Source organism: Malassezia restricta, chromosome VI (assembly GCF_003290485.1).
Source record: "Malassezia restricta chromosome VI, complete sequence".
NCBI classification, from domain to species: domain Eukaryota; kingdom Fungi; phylum Basidiomycota; class Malasseziomycetes; order Malasseziales; family Malasseziaceae; genus Malassezia; species Malassezia restricta.
In genome coordinates, this window is record NC_040198.1 from 62,827 (window position 1) to 81,655 (window position 18,829).

The 18,829-nt window shown below is 46.4% G+C and overlaps 6 protein-coding genes across 6 annotated transcripts; 2 read left to right on the forward strand and 4 right to left on the reverse strand.

The window, feature by feature from the left end:
- Window positions 1–55: 55 nt before the first annotated feature.
- MRET_3396 (protein of unknown function (DUF3712)) lies at window positions 56–7,735 on the reverse strand (the record flags this gene model as incomplete). The annotated part of the gene is made up of 1 exon (XM_027630023.1): window positions 56–7,735. The coding sequence occupies one exon, from the start codon at window positions 7,733–7,735 to the stop codon at window positions 56–58; it is 7,680 nt and encodes a 2,559-aa protein (XP_027486152.1).
- Window positions 7,736–8,069: 334 nt separating this feature from the next.
- On the forward strand, window positions 8,070–10,323 carry MRET_3397 (actin-related protein 5; the record flags this gene model as incomplete). Its single annotated transcript, XM_027630024.1, has 2 exons — window positions 8,070–8,202; window positions 8,240–10,323. The coding sequence occupies 2 exons, from the start codon at window positions 8,070–8,072 to the stop codon at window positions 10,321–10,323; spliced, it is 2,217 nt and encodes a 738-aa protein (XP_027486153.1).
- An 86-nt stretch (window positions 10,324–10,409) lies between these two features.
- MRET_3398 (myo-inositol-1-phosphate synthase) lies at window positions 10,410–12,053 on the reverse strand (the record flags this gene model as incomplete). Its single annotated transcript, XM_027630025.1, has 1 exon — window positions 10,410–12,053. One exon carries the CDS (start codon window positions 12,051–12,053, stop codon window positions 10,410–10,412), a length of 1,644 nt encoding a protein of 547 aa, XP_027486158.1.
- Window positions 12,054–12,308: 255 nt separating this feature from the next.
- Window positions 12,309–14,704, reverse strand: MRET_3399 (PLP dependent protein; the record flags this gene model as incomplete). The annotated part of the gene is made up of 2 exons (XM_027630026.1): window positions 12,309–12,349; window positions 12,391–14,704. The coding sequence occupies 2 exons, from the start codon at window positions 14,702–14,704 to the stop codon at window positions 12,309–12,311; spliced, it is 2,355 nt and encodes a 784-aa protein (XP_027486159.1).
- A 49-nt stretch (window positions 14,705–14,753) lies between these two features.
- MRET_3400 (ribosome maturation protein SDO1) lies at window positions 14,754–15,669 on the forward strand (the record flags this gene model as incomplete). Its single annotated transcript, XM_027630027.1, has 4 exons — window positions 14,754–14,815; window positions 14,844–14,854; window positions 14,889–14,904; window positions 14,934–15,669. The coding sequence occupies 4 exons, from the start codon at window positions 14,754–14,756 to the stop codon at window positions 15,667–15,669; spliced, it is 825 nt and encodes a 274-aa protein (XP_027485797.1).
- An 11-nt stretch (window positions 15,670–15,680) lies between these two features.
- Window positions 15,681–18,776, reverse strand: MRET_3401 (sulfate permease, SulP family; the record flags this gene model as incomplete). Its single annotated transcript, XM_027630028.1, has 1 exon — window positions 15,681–18,776. One exon carries the CDS (start codon window positions 18,774–18,776, stop codon window positions 15,681–15,683), a length of 3,096 nt encoding a protein of 1,031 aa, XP_027485798.1.
- Window positions 18,777–18,829: the final 53 nt, after the last annotated feature.

The window sequence follows — 18,829 nt, forward strand, 5'->3', positions numbered from 1 at the left end:
AGTACTGCCAAGTCCATTCATGGTTGATTTTCTTGCCGTTAACAAATATGGCATTTCAGCCAAAAAGATTGCCTAAGCCTTCACCTTTGTTGTTGCCTTTAGAGCTTTGGCCTGAGTCGAGTATCTGCCCAGAGGAAGTATGCTTGTCCCCGCCATCTTGATTTCCGCTGTTCGAATTTTTACCGTTGTGATCGTCATCATCGCTAGATTTGTTACCAGCTGTGCTCGTGGTTTTTTGATTTTGAGAATTCATGGACTGGTGAGTATCTGATGTTTTACCACCTTTAGGAGTGGGAGACGATTGCGCCTTAGATGAACGCGACGATGCATCAGAAACCTTCAAACCACCACTGGTTGATTTTTGAGACGCGTTCGATGTCATTTTTCCTTTCTTCTTACATCCAGCAAGGTCAAGGAAATCAAGTGGAATCAGATCTTCAACACCACAAATAAGATCTTTCATGCCATTGTCAACCAAGGTGGCAATGTGATTTCGTCCTGCTTTCTTTATTCCTTGTGCTAATCGTAGCTTTTCTTGTCTGTTCATCATGGACAGTGCCTTGGTCAAACCGCCGATAAATTGAGCAGCATTCGTAATATTAAGCACAGGGGTTTCACCAATGGAAATTTGGTATGTCGTGGGGACATAAAATTCGTTGAAATGGATGGACGGAAGAATAATGCCGTTTTTACCACCAACTTGGACTCGCAATTGGTTATATACATCAACCTTGTTGCCCAGCAGCTTGTAAGTTGGAAGCAAACCTTGGTAAAGCAATACGTTAGGAACCATGCAGCACGTGTGACGGCCAGGGTCCACCTTAGTGGCTTTGGCTGCTCTCATGTAACAGGGACTCTTGCACCTTGGATCAGTTCTTAAAAGGTAATGGAAATCAACAAAGAAGGTCGCGATCTTCTCCACCGATTCACTCTCTCCTGCCACCCTCGCATCACTTTGAATCGTAATAATTTCGAGAGGAGACGGCGCATCATTTTTGAAATGAAGTCGTACTCTTGCAAAAGGTCGCAAATCCGGACCCGCAAATAGACCCAAAAGGTCGATATAGTTATCAACATACTCCAATGATCTTGAACCCATGCCGGGGAAAGAAGACTTGGCATGTACTTGTGCGAGACCTGGAACCAATGATGCAAATGGAGATAAAGGCGGATTCGCATTCTCGAACCCTTTACCCTGGATCTCAATTGGGACAATATACCTAATTTCCTTTGGTTGATGTTCTTTCGGCTGAAGAAACTTCTGGACAACAGACTGCGCAACTGTGTTGTTGGGATCATTCGGCTGGTATCTAGCAATGGCATCAATATCATTGATACCAGGTACAATGGTTTTGTCATCCAGCAATGCTCGCCCAAAGTATGTACCTTCATGGAAAGAAGGGAGCTTCATGCCAGTTGTCTTGAGTGTAATGTTACTTGGGTTCTTCATTCGCATTCGAACACTCATATCAAGATATTGAGGAGTTGCACCTTTGACGTCGGCCTTGTAGGTATCTGCCTCACCAGTGAAGCTATTAAAGCCCGCTAAGCTCGAGGTGATGCCTGAGAATGGAATGCCCTTGACCGGAATATCACCAATTACCATATGACCAATGATTCCCACGGATCCTCTTACCTGGAACGACACACGAGACGTGTATGCAATTTTGCCCAGAAAATTTGCAAATGCACCGTGATCCATCGCTTGCAATCGTTGGTTTTTGAAAGATAGAGCGAGGGGCTGTTGGTCTTCTGGACCATGTGAGATGCCAGCACTCGCTCTCAATAATGGGAGCTCCAGGCGCGCAGCATCCGCGCCTTCGAAAGACAAAATGCCACTCAGTGATATCTTCATTGGTTTCAGAGAGAAATGCAATGGATTCGCATACTGGGCTAAAGTCATGTTAGAGGCAATACGCGGGGACCAAGTGTCTCGCTGTTCCATCATCGTGACAAAAATGTCGATAATCTGGGCTGACTTAACAATGTCGTAGATCTTTCCAGGTAAAACCACTTTAAGCGTCAACGATTTGAATGCCGCAGTCAGCCATTTCACAGGCTTGTTACCGTTTGCTCTGGTAACGACGGAATCGCCTTTGATGGAAAGGGTCTTGTTCTTACCTTGAAGATAATTGGAGAACAAATCCCCTGTTATGTCTCTGTCTGCATCACTGTCTTTGCGAGTAATAAAGCCGTGTAACGTTGCGCTTGTCGTTGTATGAGCTCCAATAAACAAATTATTCGAATGAATCGGACCTTGAAGGCGGTTCTTGTAAAAGATCAAAAAGTTAGCAGTATCAAGCTGAATCCCAAGACTCGCAGGCGAGGGAATCATGGTACCTGATGTAATTTTCAGCGAGTCTTTTGTCTCACCAGGAATGTCAAAGTTGGTGATTTTCACGCCCGGAAGACCATTGAATGCGTCAAATGTTAGATCTTTGGAAATGTGAACGTCGCTGAAAATGATGTTCAAAGCACGAACACGAAGTTTATTGGAGTGAATGGTCCATTTAAATTGTCTGTTGTGAAGAATATGAGTTGAAAACTCAGTGAAGGCTTTGTGATCAATGATTTTAAGCTGGCCCTTGGTATTATAGTTGGGAACGCCTTCGTCCGCCTTGGCGCAGACTGGTGGCAGATATACTTTTGCGATATCTTTGCCGCTCCAAGTCACAGAGACGCCTTCAGGAAACTCAATTTGAGCGTCGAAGGGACCAGTGTTGACCAATTTACCACGAAGTGATACATCAAAGCCATCATTCCTAAGATTTGTGGCATTGGCGACTGAAAATGCCAGCACCGCTTCATTCACAATACGTTGCACGATAGGTTTGCCCACTGGACCAATGAGATACAAAGCAGTATCATCTGTGTCTGTAGGCACAGGCTCCTGCTTGAAGTTCAAATCTGTTTTGTAGTCATCAATCTTGACTGTTGACTTTATATCAAGAGTGACCTTGAGACCTTTGAGGAGACTAAATACAGCACCAAAAACGTCAAATTGATGTCCCGAGTGGCAATTAGGAGGACTTGAATCTGGCATTGCCTTGATACTGGTCTCGGTGTTCTTCATTGCCATGACCAGGTCAAATTCATGCTCCAAGGGTCCCAAATCTGTCCCAGTATCAGCTGCTGCTTGCTTTATAAATCGAATAAGATTCTTCGGATTCAGATCCATTTTGATCGGCAGGGTACGAGAAGTGATGGTCTGGTGGCCATTAGCCCGAATAGGGTTCTTAGACAGGTCATCGTTGATTTGACCAAGAAAGATGCCTTTGTAGGACGCTTTTGCATCAACTTTGATCAGATTGATGGACGCCGTAAAAGGATTAGCCAGCTGGAAGCTGGCTTGTGCAATATGCGTTTTATCAATGTTCTTGGGAATCACAAGGCGATCTTCGAGAATAATAAGCTTATGAAGAGGCGGAATCTTTACCATAAGGTCAATACCAGACATGGCTTGCTTCAAAGAAGCAATATCAGTGGTATCCTTTGTGCCATGAATTTTGGTAGTAGATTCGATGCCCTGAACATAATTTTCCAGCATCGTTTGACCCGCGGCAATATTTGCAGCACCATGGGGATGATACTTCACATTCGTGAACTTTTTGTTCAGACCTGGCTCAAGCACAAGATCATGAATATCCACAGTGCCAATCATGTGATTCTGAAACTCGAGGTTGAATGATACATCTCCGGTTCCGACGGAGATATGAGATGGATTGTACATGAATGAATTCACAGTAATCAACAAGTAGTCCTTGAAACCATGCTTCACATCAAGGTTTGCCACGAAAACAGGCCGTGCGTTTAAATTTTGAATACCTAAAAGGGATGTTTCAACCGAGAAAGAAATATCCGACACCGTTACATAACCAGCCGCAGTATCCGCTTTAGCATTGGCTTTGCCATGAAGCTGGAACTTGACACAGTCCTGCTTTGTCGTATCAGCAATAAATTGAGAAAATTGGGCGTGTTTGCTTGAGTACGCAGACATGGGAGAGTTTTTAAACTCAAGCGTTAGAATGCGCGCCCTGACCTGCGTTTGTGCAGGTGAATAGGGAATGTTAAGAACTGCGATATCAGTGCTCTTGTAGTTTTCAATAAAGCCACCACCTGTCTGCTTGATGTTGATCGGAAATCCGAAAGGCAAGTAGAACGGTGCTTGGGTATTATTAGAACTTGCTTTGGGCTCCCATGGTGCCTTTTTCGAAAACATCAACGTCAATTGATTTATGTCAATGGCCTTGATAACGCTAAAGTGTTTCGCAGGAAGAATAGTGTTCACTTTAAGCGACTTGATACCTTCATTAAGCCAGGTTACTTCAGATGGACCAGCGTATTCACCTTGAATAGTAAGGGGAATGGTTTCACCATGGACCACGTTGGTGAAGATGTTGGATAGAACCTCCAAGTCCCCGTCATCTGATTGATGCTTCAGGCGGCCAGCTAGAGGCAGATTTGTACTTGAAAGCGGATTTAAAGTAAATTCAGATTCTGCGGCCGTTGGGCCAAGATTTGTCCCATTGCTCCAGACACTGACACCAAATCGGGACAACCGAACACCAACTTGCGATGGACTCGTGATGTCAGACTCAGCGGTGAGGTGGATACCTCCAGCGGGGTCATTTGACGGGAGATCATAGTCAGTAATTCGAACCTTATTTTTCAAGCCATTAAAGCCTGTCAAGATGATTGTCTTGGAAATGTCAAGACCGCCGACCTCGATACCCAGAGCTGAAACTCGCAAGTTCTTTCCTTGAATGTTCCAAATAAAGCTTGGTTTCGTCAACAGGAATTTTGTGAACTCGGTCAATCCATCCACGTCTGCAACGGCAAATTCCGCATTTAGATCAAGCTGAGCGCCTTCATCTGCAGCTAATTTAATATCAGGCATCTTTAGTTGACCAAGAACTTTACCATTCCATGACACCTGAAGACCATCGGGAAATGAAATAGATGCATCAAATGGACCAGAATGGGTAATTGAGCCCTTCAATGACGTGACAAAAGATTTGGGCTTAGGATCCAGAATAGTTACACTTTCAATGGTCAAAATTGCACCATCAATAATTTTCTGCACAATCGGCTTGGCTAAAACGGGAAGCAATTTGTGCAGTGTATCATCAGTCTGGAGAGGAACATTCGACTGAACAAACTGAAGCTCTGTCTGATAGTCACCAATGTTGCACGTAGACAAAATATTGAGGTTTACTTGAGCCTTTGAAAACGCCTTGTCAGTGAAATCAACTATATTGAAGTTTGTGAACATATTCGTTTTACGCTTCTCAAGCTCATGCCCAGCACGGAACGAGTTACCAGAGTCTTCACTTCTTAATGTGCCACCATCGAGAACGTGCCGTTTCCCATTTTTATGCTTTTTAAGGCTGTTCGCATTTGTTGTATCTGAATAGGTATAACCACCAATTTTTACAATAGCATCAAGCTGCATCACATCCAAACCAGCATCCAGAGCATAGTCACGTACCAACGCAAAAATATCTGGTGGATACAAGTTTAAGTGAAGATCTAGCAAAGGAGATTGCGACACTTTCTTTCCACCAGCGTTAAATTGAGTATCCGTATCCAATGATGCAATGAAAAGTCCGTGCGATGTAACATTTGAAATAATGTGAGTAATTGAAAGAGAGGAAGTGAATGGATTACTCAATGATACGACTGCTTGAGCCACATCATCCTTGTTCCCCGTCGAGTCTAATACCTTCAACTTCGTAGATTGAACCAGCTTTTGCTGCAGACCTGGTAACGTTGAATTTATTCGAACCGCGGAGAATGCCGGCTTTAATGAAGCGATTGAAGTCGAATCTTCATAGCCACTAATGTTAAATTTAGTGTTAATACCAGATATAAATCGGTTAAGCATCTCCAGTCCTTGGGGACCGGCGTTTGGATTGAACTTGGCATCAATCTCCAGTGTATTGTTGCCGATAGCCAGCTTCAGGTCAGGTAATGTGACAGATCCTACCACGATCTCCTTGATCATCAGCAAGGTAGTTGTACCAACATCAAGATTTACATTGGATGGATTAAAGATGGAAGTGTTGACTTTTATATTGATGTTATCACGCGTTCCTCCGATCACATCTAAACCAAGCACCAATGTTGGATAATGATTTAGACCCTGCAACCCTAACAATCCACTTTCAACCGAAAACTTAATACCATTTAAAAGCACGGTACCCACAGGAGTCTCAGTAAGTGCTTTCGAGGTGCCATTAAAGTATTTGATATCTTCTTTAGCAAATGTGAATTCTTTCTGGAAATCCTCGAATTCTTTACGAGCATCATCACTTTGGCTTGGGAGAGACATAGGGCTAGGCTTTAGCGTAAGATAGATAGTACCCTCTGTCTGACCAGCAGAAATGACATCAAGACTAGTCTCAGCCGCCGAATTCACACCATTGACCATAATAATCGGCTTGCCGTTTTTCTCATTAACGATCGTGATCTCGTTTTTCGCAGATACAACCCGCAATGGGAAACCAAAGGGGACAGCGAGTTGGGCACTTAAGCTGTCTGACGACGCCATTGGGCCGTATGCGTCGCCACCTGGCGGATACGTCAAGTTGAATTGCATGATGGTAACCTGCTTGATTGGATTGATCGGTTCTGGCGATTGGAACGGAACTTGAAGCCGGAGAACCTTGATTGCTTCCCTAAGCCATGAGGGTACTTCATAATCGACATTTGTTATATCTTTACCAACAGCAACGGTAGGTGTCACCTCATGATTGATGTATTTCGTGAAAATCTCACTCATTTTACTCAAGTCTCGAGAGTCTGTCTTTGGAAGAATGCGCCCTGTCAGCTTGACATAATTAATACCACGCGTAATGTTGATATTTGGTGAATATCCTGGACCTAGGTGCATGCCATAAGCGTAAAGATCCAGAGACAATCGACCGAGCTGTACACCGAATGGAGAGGGATTATAAACGCTTGTATATGCCTCATAAGAGATACCACCTTGTGGATCTGCAGCAGGCAATTTGAAATCCAAGATTTTAACGTCTTCAAAATTGTTGATACCATTGAAAACGACATCCTTCGTTAACTTCAAATTCTTAAATGTAGGCAAAAACGAGAACGCTTCAATATGCACATTATTACAAGTGAGTCGCCAAGTGAATTCCTTTGTTTGGATGAGAAACTTGGTGAATTCTGTAAATGATGGAACATCTGTAATATTGAAGCGAGTTATTTGTTTGATGCGGCCATGTCCAGCTGCGACACCTATTCTTTCCAACGGGAAATGGCCAAGTTGCACTTCGCGCATGGGTCTGTCATCTGATGGAACAGTATTCCATGTAACATGGACTGGTTCACGGAAGAATATGTGAGCAGGAAAGACACCAGCCTTTTTGACCTGACCCTCTATTGTGAGCTCAAAATTATCTTCTTTGATATTGGTTAAGTTCGAGGCATAAATGTGCATAACAGACACAGCAAGGGTATGGTTTGCCACGCCCCATAGAATGGGAACACATATCAAAAAAAGATTGAAAATGATTAAAAACGGTAAGATAACGACAGTGAAGAGGATAAGGCGCTTGGACAGCAGTTTTTTTGCATAAGGTGTTTTGCGAGCTGCCAAAAAACCAATAGGCTTACCTGGTTGATGCATATGTCCAGCGGGTGATGAGGCACCGCCAACACCAGCATCATATGCAGGGAGGCGGCGTCTCACGCCGCCTTCCCAAGCTTCTTTTTCCATGTCGGCGGAGGTCACTGGGACAAGTGTAGTATCGCCTCAAAAAAGTTTATGGCTGCGTCGACGTTGGGGTGTGTGCGGTGTTTGCAGAATTATACAAAGGCGTGGGGCAAATGACATGAGCCAATAATCTGTTATGTTCAGAATTATTACCGCCAAGATGCATAGGCCCTGAATTGCAGTGCGACCTCGGCTGATGCCTTCTTTGACTTGCATTTCAGAGAAACGACAGGATGGGATTTATGTTTCGGCCGAGAGTAGATGGCGCCTCTCAAGAACACGGAGATGCACGTCGATCGCTGTCGAGTGTCGCGCGCCTCAGATACTTGGTGCTGAAATGAGTGCGTCCACGGCGTCCGACTCTATCTTGAGTGTTAGAGAATGGCCTTTCGTACATTCGATCACTCCAAAAAGGCGATACCGGGATACCGTACATTGGTCTCAAAAGGCTCCGCTTTTAATTGACAATGGTACGTTGTGACGGCGTGGGATGAATACGAATGCTAGGCTCCTCTGAACTGCGTGCAGGTTTTTCTTCCAATGAATCGGATTCGCCCATGTATACATGCGAAAATATTGTATCTAGGTTCCGTGATCGGAAGCGATCTGCTAACATGGTGTTGTGTGGCACGGACTGCTATGCTGACGCACAGTCAAGGGGTAACATCAAAAGTCCCTTTGATGGCAATGTTGTGTGCGGTTTTGACACTATGGAGTATATGTTAGACAATACTTTTTCCAAGCTCGGAATCGATACAGATCGTGTCGATCATCCTTTGTTATTGACTGAACCTTTATGCAATCCAGAATACAGTCGCGGTCAAATGAACGAGTTGCTGTTTGAGGCCTATCGAGTGCAGTCCGTCAATTACGGCCTAGACGCTTTATTCTCGGCTTATGCCAACAATGTACGTGACAACGGTCTCGTCGTCTCAGCAGGAAGAACCACGACAGCAATTGTCCCTCTTGTACAAGGGCGTGGATATCTCGAAAATGCTAAGCGTCTTTCATGGGGCGGCTTGCTTGCGTCCGATTTTCTGCTGCGTCTTTTACAACTCAAGTATCCCAATTGTCCTCAACGTATCACGCCTTATGAAACCCAATGCATGCTGGAAGAGCTATGTTATACGTCATTGGACTATGATGCAGAGCTTCGGTCATTCCAGGATCCCGATGTGCTTGCTAAGGTGGATCGCGTCGTACAGTTGCCTTATTCTGCACCTGAGTATAAAGAGAAAACCAAGGAAGAACTCGATCAAATTGCTGAACGCAAGCGTGCAGCTGGGCGTCGTCTGCAGGAACAAACCAGGATAATGCGATTGGAAAAGGCCCAAAGAAACGAAAATGATCTCAAGTATTATACCCTATTAAGCGAGTGGAAGGAAAAGGAGTCACCGGAGGAGTACCAAGCAAGACTTGAGGCGGACGGTTTTGAGACTGAACAAGAATTCGATCGCACACTCAAACGACTTGACACTGCTGTGCGCAAGTTCCGCGCAGAAGAACAGGGCGAAGAATTTGAAGAGGAGAAGAAGGAGCCTGAATTTCCTCTTGTCGATGTTCCTGACAATGAGCTGGATGAAGAAGGCATCAAAGAGAAGCGCAGGCAGCGCTTGCTCAAAGCGGGTCACGAAGCTCGATTGCGTGCGCGCGCTGAGAAAGAAAAAGAAAAGCGCTTACAAGCTGAAGAAGAAGAGCGTGAAACTCGTGAGCGCACTGAAAATCTAGCTGCTTGGCTGAGCAAGATGCGCACGCAACACCAAGAATCGATTGCTAGAATTGAAGAGCGCAAAAGGCTCCGGGAAATGCTTCCTAACCGCAAAAGTGCAGCCGCTCAGCAACGTATGCGCAATATCACTGCACTTGCAAGCGAACAAGATGCTTCATCATCTGATTCACACCGGCGACGTAAGCGTGGCGATGACGAAGACACATTTGGCGCCAATGATAATGATTGGTCAGTTTATCGTACTATTAACGACGCCACAAACGAGGAAGAAGAAGCCCAAGACTATGTCACACTCGCAGAAATTGAGCAAAAGCTTCTTCAGTTTGATGATGCATTCACAGATGAAAGCACATACGAAGCCTTACAGGCGCGTAAAACCCGCCTCACTCAAACTTTTCTGTATGGTCAGCCGTCTCGTTTGGATATGGATGATCCGATCCAGTACCATCAGCTCCATCTGAATGTCGAGCGAATTCGTGTACCTGAGATTTCCTGGCAGCCGCTCATTGCAGGTGTGGACCAAGCAGGTGTCGCAGAGCTTGGTCGCCATGTTTTGTTCTCTGTGGATCAAACGATCCGAGACCGAATGATTCGTAATGTCTTTGTGACTGGACGCTACTCGTCATTGCCAGGCTTTGATGCACGGCTGAGCAATTCTCTTCAGTCCTATTTACCACCAAATGCACCCTTGTCTGTACGCCGTGCGCAGTGCCCTCGTTTCGATCCTTGGCGTGGTATGCGTGAGTGGGTCACAGAGCAAAGTGACTTGTTCCGCGCCTCTTCCGTGACCAGAGCCGAATACGAAGAAAAAGGGAGCGGATGGTTCAAGGAACATGCCTTGTCGTCATGTTGGCAAGCCTGAATATAGATAAGAAACACCAACAATAGATAAAGTGGCTATATACGCTTAGTATGCGGCCGAAGAAGTGAAAAGACGAGCAGAAAGAATTACCACAAACGAGTCTCGAGCAGCATGTCGCTCTCAGGGGCCAGCGAAAGACAGGCACGAAGGAAATTGGTCACAGCTGCACGTTGGCGGTTGAGACTGTTAACCACATCGGTACCTGGCTTGACAAGAGGCGATTTGAGACTGTAGCTCAGCAAACTCAAAATGGAATACATTGACTGCCACGACGATTCTTCACTTCCCGGTACGCGGTACGTGATACGAGTCATCAGTTCAGCCATGATCGCAAGATCGATCAAGAGAGGACTAGCTAGAAGGGAGTCCTCACAGAGGTTCGTCACGTACAAGCGGTTGCGACCGCCCAAGCACAGTTCACTTGTGTAGTCATCCATAGCAACTTTTTGGTCGCCCACAGCTGGAATGTATTTGATGACAATGCAGTGATCAGGGCGCTCGCCTTTAGCGTGCATTTCGCCTCCCTGAGAAAATTCACTAGGACGGTACAGTAAGTGGTTGGCTTCACAGCAGTCATCCACAACACTGCTCTTGCTAATCTCCTTACTCCGGAATTGTCGCTGGGAGCTGAGGTTGTAGCCATCATTGTTGCCAAGGTGATTGTAACTGGCAATAGACAACGGCTTGATACCAGCGTTCACGAGGTACTCTGCCAAAACACTTTTCACTTTCGTTTGACCTGTCTTGAGGTCATCACCACCGATGAAGGCCTTGTGGCGCTCAGCAAGCTGAATGGCACCCGGCACAAACGTATTTTGAGGAGCACCATTAATGTAAGGTACATTTTCAAGAATGCATGCAATGGCAAAGATAGTCGAGGGTGACACTTCCTCATGGTTCGCTTGCACTGCTCGGAGCAAGTTGTCAGCAGTGTCATTGACGCCAGGAACGATGTTCGAGTAACGCTCCGTGTTAGCCGTCCAAACGACGACAACCTGGTCGAGGCCATGCTGCTTCTTGAACTCACGAATGTCTTTGCGCAGATGTTCCACATGCGCCTGCTTGTCTTGACCGGGAATCACATTGTCCGCGCGGTCTTCTTGGTTGGACGCGATAAAGTCAGGGTAATACACAGATGGAAGGGGCTTTATCTCAGCCATCTTAGGGGCAAGTTGACGTTGTAAGTCGTAATCAATTACCTTAGCGCGAGTCATGGCTTTGTCCAATGGAGCACTGTTAATGTCCCAGCCACCGATAACGAGGTCGTTGGGGTGAACCATGGGCAGAACATTGCTGAATGGAACCCATACATCCTTTCCAGTCTTGGCATCACTACCAAGACGGATAGTCGAAGCACGTACAAGGGACCCATAGTAGTTAGGTGTTTGAAGACCTTCCTTGTTATGCCATTGGATCTGATGGCGATTGGCCAGAATGGTAGCAGTAATGGTTGTGCCATTGTTACCACCAATTCCAACCAGCATGAGACCAGTCTTTGGAACAGCACGCGACGTGCGGAATTCAAACTCCTGCTTGAAAGGTTTAGCAATAAGTTCTTCTTTGCCGTCGGGGCCAGCCACACGCTCAATGTGCGTGTTTTGGTACTCATATTGAGCAGTAATAAACTCACTCGTGTAGTTTAGACGGTCAGAAGCAATCTTAATCGTCTGTGATTCCTCATGACGCGCTGCGGTTGGGTCTAAGGCGGCTGAGGCAGTGACCGGGGCCATACTGATGACTTCTTTTGGCGAGCTGTTGATAAAAGTTTACTTTATAGGTAATGGGGGAGCACAAGTACGTTTGTTGCCCCGGTACTGGTTATGCCTTGAGCACAATTGATTCGAGAAAATGGTCTACTAGCTTTGCAATCCTCCTAGCTTAAACTAGAAGGACGTTCAAAGAAGATGTGGATTGCTCCCCGCGTTGGAGTCAGTCAGCCTTTATAACGTGAGCCCGGAGTAAGGTTGGCGCACGTGATGCCTGATCTATACACGTGATGATTGGGTACAGGCAGCATACTGGATCACTGGCGCGTCAGTAAGGAGTAGAAAGAGATTCGATGCGTACCTGCCCATTTCCCATTGGTTCGCCAAGAATCATCGCATTCGTAGAGCTTGGCCTCCTGCGCCTCAGGCAAGCCAACACAAACCTCAGCTTTACAAGTGCGCAGCGCCACGAGAGCTACCTCTCCTGCCAAAGGCCCGAGAGTTTGAGAAAACGACGTGGAACTTGGCCATTGAGCGTCTTGTGTCAGTTTGCGATAGTTCAAGTCGCCTTTGAATAAAACCAAGTCTGATGTTTTCAGTCGACTGAAGAGCTCCGGAGCGCGTTCAGGCATAGTTTCATAGCTATCAGGCCACGTCCAGTAGTCACTTAATGCACCTGCACTAGCTCCGAGAGGCGAATCATCAGGCATGGCAAGGCGAAATCGACCCTCCTCAAAATGACTTCGCCAGCGCTTAGCCATTCGATAAATAGGCTCCATTGCAAGATCCTGGGCGCAAGAGAAGAAGTCTGGCTGAGAAAGTTGGTCTAACATGCGCCATATGTCAGGCACGCATGTGTCACTCACAAACCAGGGCATGTTTTTTGGGTGGAAGACCACTTCCTTCACCAATGGGCGTTTCGACCACTCTCCTAATTCGGCTGATCGAATATCAGCTGCCTCGTTGTTGGATGTACGCCGTCCGAAGCAGTCACTTCCAATCCTGACATTTGTACTTCCCATGGAAATAGCTGCTTGCATATCAGCGGACATACCCATACTAAGGCCCAAATCCTGATTTTTCATCAAGTCATCATACACATTTGTGGCATTTCCATTCGGAGTCCACCATGTTGCTTTGGACAATTTAGCTAGAAAATTAGCATCCTGCGTCAATGCATTCATCAGGTGTTGCCGGGATGAAACCAAGGTTGCAAAGTCGGGGTTTTCGTTTGATTCTTGAGAAGCCTGGCTATTTGACATGGAGCCGATAGTCATAAGTCCCTGAAGTCTCATATGGGGACATTCTAGCATGATCCTTTGGGCGAGTGCTAAAAGCGGTGGTTGAGCGTCGTCGTTTTTCCATGGTGCCAACATGGCTGGTAGACCACTTTTTCCTTCTTCGCCGCTAGTGTTGACTTGGATATACACATGCAAAGGATACGCACGTAAAGCCGTGTTTTCTGGTTTAGCCAAGGATTTTTCCAAGGCCGTGGCTAATTTGTCGGAGTCAATCGATTCCACAGCATACAGGTTTGGCACAGTCGCAAGTAGCTTTGCTTTGTTACTTTGAAGACCACCAATGAAGTGCCAATGAATATCGTCAGGAAGCACACTAGCCTTATCGACGAGCTCTTGAACGTAGTTTTCTCCAAAGTGGCGCTGTCCTGTTCTGTGGTATGCAGCCATTACATCAGATGGCGGATGTAACTTTGAAACAACCAAAAGACTCGGATTTTCTTCACGATTGGCCACTTTCGACGCTTCCGATACACGCTGAAGAACATGGTGGATTCGTCTTTCAATGTCGTTAGCTCGCTCTTCAGACGCACGCGCAAAGGGTCCACGGAGAGAAAGCATAAAATCAGCCAGCATAAAGTCAGTAACGAGCTCAAAACCAGCATTATCCAACACAAAGTCAACGCGACCTTCTGTAATGCCGCGCACCTTATTCCATAGCGCGTCCATGTCGTTGACAATGATGTGTTGAATTTTGTCAGAGCGCTCCTTTTCAGATGCGCTCTGTCGTTTTTGCAGCTCGTCATCAGTTATGTTCAGCAATAGGCTCAGATCCATGGCATTCCCCCACAACGAGGAATACACCATATCTTGAAATATACTTTTTGTGTCAGGGCTCGCGGTATTATGCGTTTCCGACTTGGACAATATATTATCCATCCACGTAGCACATGCGCCAACACCACGGCCGGACGCACGAAATGCATCGTTCTTTAAACTAATGAAAGGATCGTGTTCTTTCCATTCGTTTGATATTTCGAAAAAATGTCGGAGTCGTCGATACAAATAGCACTCCGCAAAGAGCCAGTCTGATTGAAACCAAGTCAAGTCAGATCGGCGGATTATATCGTCATATGGCTCCGTGGCTGGCGCGTGAAACGAGCCGATGCGGGGGGCATTATCCGATCTGACTCCGATGGGCGTAAGAGCCTTGTTATGAGTTAGTTCGTACTTGAGCTGCGAAATTTGTTCGATGATACTCTTGGCCTCTTCAACCTTGGTATGGGAAGCAGTACCATGGACAGATAGAGCGTGGCATTGTTGAAATAAGCCATCTACTACCTGCGTCAATATAGTAGGCCATCTTTGGATGGTTGTCTTATAAGCGAAGCTGTTTTTTAAAGCGGCGCTGTATCGTGCGACCTCCGTAGTTGGCATACCAGCAAATGTCTAGTTTGGCAAGATATAATTATTGGTTTGTGCGCACATGGGCTATTTTTTTTCGCTACAACAACAGTGTTTGTGCCAACCACTGTCTATATCCATGCCGTACGTGTAGAGTTGTCGCTAACAACAGGATCAATCTGCGTACGTACATGTACCGACTCACACGTTCATGCAGCATCCAACAATTTTAAGTACGTTTTTCATGCCATGTCTAACCTAGACTCACGAATGTATCCATCATTCGTCTTCGACGCGGTGGCAAACGTTTTGAAATTGCTTGCTATAAGAACAAGGTGCGCGAATGGCGTTCAGGTGTGGAAAAAGATTTAGACGAAGTGGTCCAGATTGAAAACGTGTTTCTAAATGTTTCGAAAGGTCAAGTCGCGTCCAAAGATGACCTGCAAAAAGCGTTCGGCACATCTGACGTGACTGAAGTGCTGCTGGAAATTTTGAAAAAAGGCGAGCTTCAAGTAGGCGACAAGGAACGAAGTCATGAACTTTCGACACTTTGGGTCGAAATTGCCAGCATTGTGGCCCAAATGTGTGTTGACCCAAACAGCCAAAAACCGTACACGGTAGGCATTATTGAAAAAGCCATGAAAGACGTGCACTACAGTGTTAAGCCCACCAAATCGGCCAAAACTCAAGCCTTGGATGTCATTAAATTGCTACAGTCCAAGTCTATTATTCCTATTGAACGTGCGCAAATGCGCATCTGTGCGACCATGCCAGCCAAAGAAGGCAAGCGCTTGAAGGACAAACTCATCGCCATGTTCACCAAGATAGAGGAAGAAGACTGGTCTGACGTGTGGGAAGTTGTTGGTACAATCGATCCAGGCTCACTTCGCCAAATCAACGTCCTATTTGAAAATGAAGTGAAGGGTGAGGGTGGTGTAGAGACCTTGGCCTTCTCGACGGTTGATCAGGGCGATGATGAGGAAGGGGAGGATTGGTAACCAATTCACCACTAGCTCATTTGAGAAACTAGGTAAGATCTGAGACAGTTTTGTTCATCTGCCGTAATGCGAAGTAACAATTGCACAAGCATTGTGTAGGCTTGGGTATCTTGATGAACAATATTCTTCACAGATTGACCATCCAAACGCCAAACTTTCGTGTCCACTTCTGTTCTGACCATGGTGTCTCGGGGCTGTTGTGCCAAGAATGTCAGCTCACCAGCAATGGTGCCTGCCAACATGGCCTCGCTAATCTCATAATCATCTTGTGGAAACGCATACCGCGCTTTAAGGATACCGGATTCAATAAAATACAAAGCATCGGGTTGCTCATTCCAGTCCCACAATAAGGTATCTTTGGGAATCACCATCTCTTTCAGCTCCTTACTAATCAGCTGAAACAGGTGCTCACTTTTTTGAGAATGGTCCATGTAGGGACCCAGTGTGATAGACAAAAGTGAAATAGACGCAGCGGATGTGTCCTGCTGAGATGCGCCATTTTCGTAAGATATACCAGGCATAAAGGCAAAGCCCTTTTGCAAATTTTGCGTCACGCGTCTCGCAGCTTCACGTAGTTGTTCATAACGTGGCGGATTTTCGTCCACTTCATCGTAGGTTACGGTGGGTTTTGGCTTAGGATGAATGGATCGAAAAGTGCTTTGCCCTGCTATGCTGGATGGGCGTAGAGCACCGGCAGTCATAGACAAGTTGAACATATACAGTCCGCGGATGTATTCATTTTCAGTCCATTCCAATGCTTCATTCAGGGTAGCAAAGACATCGAGGCCATTAGCTCTATCAGTCCATAAGTCCGCTTTTTGCAAAGAATGGGCCACGTCTCCGTCCAAGCTCAAACCACAAAACACCAAATGCACATCTCTGGTCCTGAGCATGCGGCGTATTCGCAACATGGCTTCCATAGCCGAAAAGTCCACAGACTGCACTAATCCAAAATCCATGACGAGAAAGCTAATCGGGTTTTTGTGCCATTCGTCCAAGTCAAGCATTTTTCTTACAAGCGATTCGACGGAATTGATCGTACCAAAAAACAACGAGCCTTGTAGCTTTAGAATCTTGGTTTGCTTGGCCACATCATCCAAGAAGCGTCTCTGTGTCAAATGGCGCCGCACGGTGCTTCGTGCAGCCGCACCAGAAAGTGCAGAGCGGACTGCATTACGTCTCGATGTTTGCATCACAAAGAAAATACATGCCAAAGCAAGCCCCACCAAACACCCAATGACAAAGTCAGTAAGCGTCATGGCCACCACTATAATGAGAATAGTGATATATTCTAGCCGGTTGACGCGACCCCATGTGTCCCAAAGTGCCTCACGAACCAAATCAATACCCAATACAAAGATTAGCGCACCGACAACCATAATAGGCAAATACCCTATAGGGCTGGGCCCTATAAGGAGGACCATCGTCGTACCAGCTGCTAGCATAATGCCGCTTAGACGAGAGCCGCCGCCCACGCGATAAAACATAACGGAATTGACATAACACAAGTAGTTGGGCACTGTGCCAAGCAGCCCGGCTGCCACATTCGATACGCCATGCGCTCTGAGTTCTTTATCCAAGTCAACATTGTCTTCTCCTATCGTCACACCGAGAGCAGGGACGTTTAAAGGGACATGCAAGATGCCAAAAAACACAAGAGCCATTTGCGTCTGAAGGGTCGACCAGAGTGCAGTCCAATTGATTTGAGTAATATCGAAATACGTCAGATAACGATAAAAGGGGGCATTTGCTGCCTCTCGAACATCAAATACCCAGCCGCGATCCCAGAGAGTGGGCATGTCTAAGCCAAGGATGCCCAATGAAATAACATAAAACAAGGCAAGGACCACAAGAAAGTACATAGGAATCAATAGTGGCGAGTGACATCGAGATGAGATAACATTCAGCAGCACCGCCTGCACCAGAGGAAGGAGCCATTGAAAGACAGTTTCTGTACTCGAGGCCAGCTGTAGCACTGTTGCCCAATTGTATTGGACTCCACTCTCGGACTCCAGACCCGCTGTGACAGCAATGCCAGTTTCGACCAAAAATACACCGACGCCACCAATGCAGCCAACTAAAATGTGACGAGGGAAGTAGCTGATTAAGACGCCCAAATGAAACACACCCTGGAGCCAAAATAAAAGTCCCGTGAGAACGGAAGATAGGGCAAATGCCACCATCGTGGTCGCAATGAGAGAAGAGGGATTGTCTTCCCCCACAACACGCAAAATATCTTTCACGATGAGATGATAAAATGGCACCACTTCGATCATCATGCTCCCATTCCCACCTTTGAAGATCGAGCCACCAAGGGTATACACCAGCTGCGATACAACGCAAGTGACAAAAAACATCGACACGCCATCTCCTCCAAAGGTGGAAAATATAGGCAAGGAAGTGGGAAATGTGATCATGCCGTAGGAAACTCCGTCTAAAATATTGAGAAATAGACCGAGGATCACAGCGGGCAAGGTGCGCACAGGTTCCATGAGTACATGTCCCACATCTCTCCATGTCGAATGACATACATGGGTTAACCTGTATGCGTGATTATCTTGGCTCAAACTCGAAAAACGAGGATGGCGCTCAGAGGGTAGAGAGGACCCTTGCGTGTCCCATGTCTCCATCGCCTCTGTGCCATAAGAAAGGTTTCGGGTATCAGGAATGGCGCTATACGGTGTAGAGCATCCTCGAAAAAGACATGTACGCTCATTAAGCTCCCCCATGTCGGAATGGAACCTGGGTTCAGCCAAACCAGTCTTGGGCACAGCCGCATGACCAGCACGGCTTAACGTCGCACCGGAATACCCACTCAGATTTTCATCGTTGACACCAATATCTGCGAGCTCAGCAGTTTCATGTCGGATATGATCCTTCGTAGCAGAATAGGTGGACAGATTTGCTTCTTCATGGCGGGGCCGCGTTCCATTCAGCACGCCACCAAAACGATAACTCCTCCCGTCTAAAGCGCTACAGGCTGCGTCTGTGTGGATGGAAAAAAAGGAGCTTCCTGGGTGGTATGTTCGAGATCCAGATTCCACGTCATCCATGTCGGTATAGGTCTGAGATGAGCGCAGTGATGCCGTCTTGGGATGATCGACCATCAACACCACATGCACGAGTCAAGCACGCGAGGTGCGGCAGGACAACAGTTGCG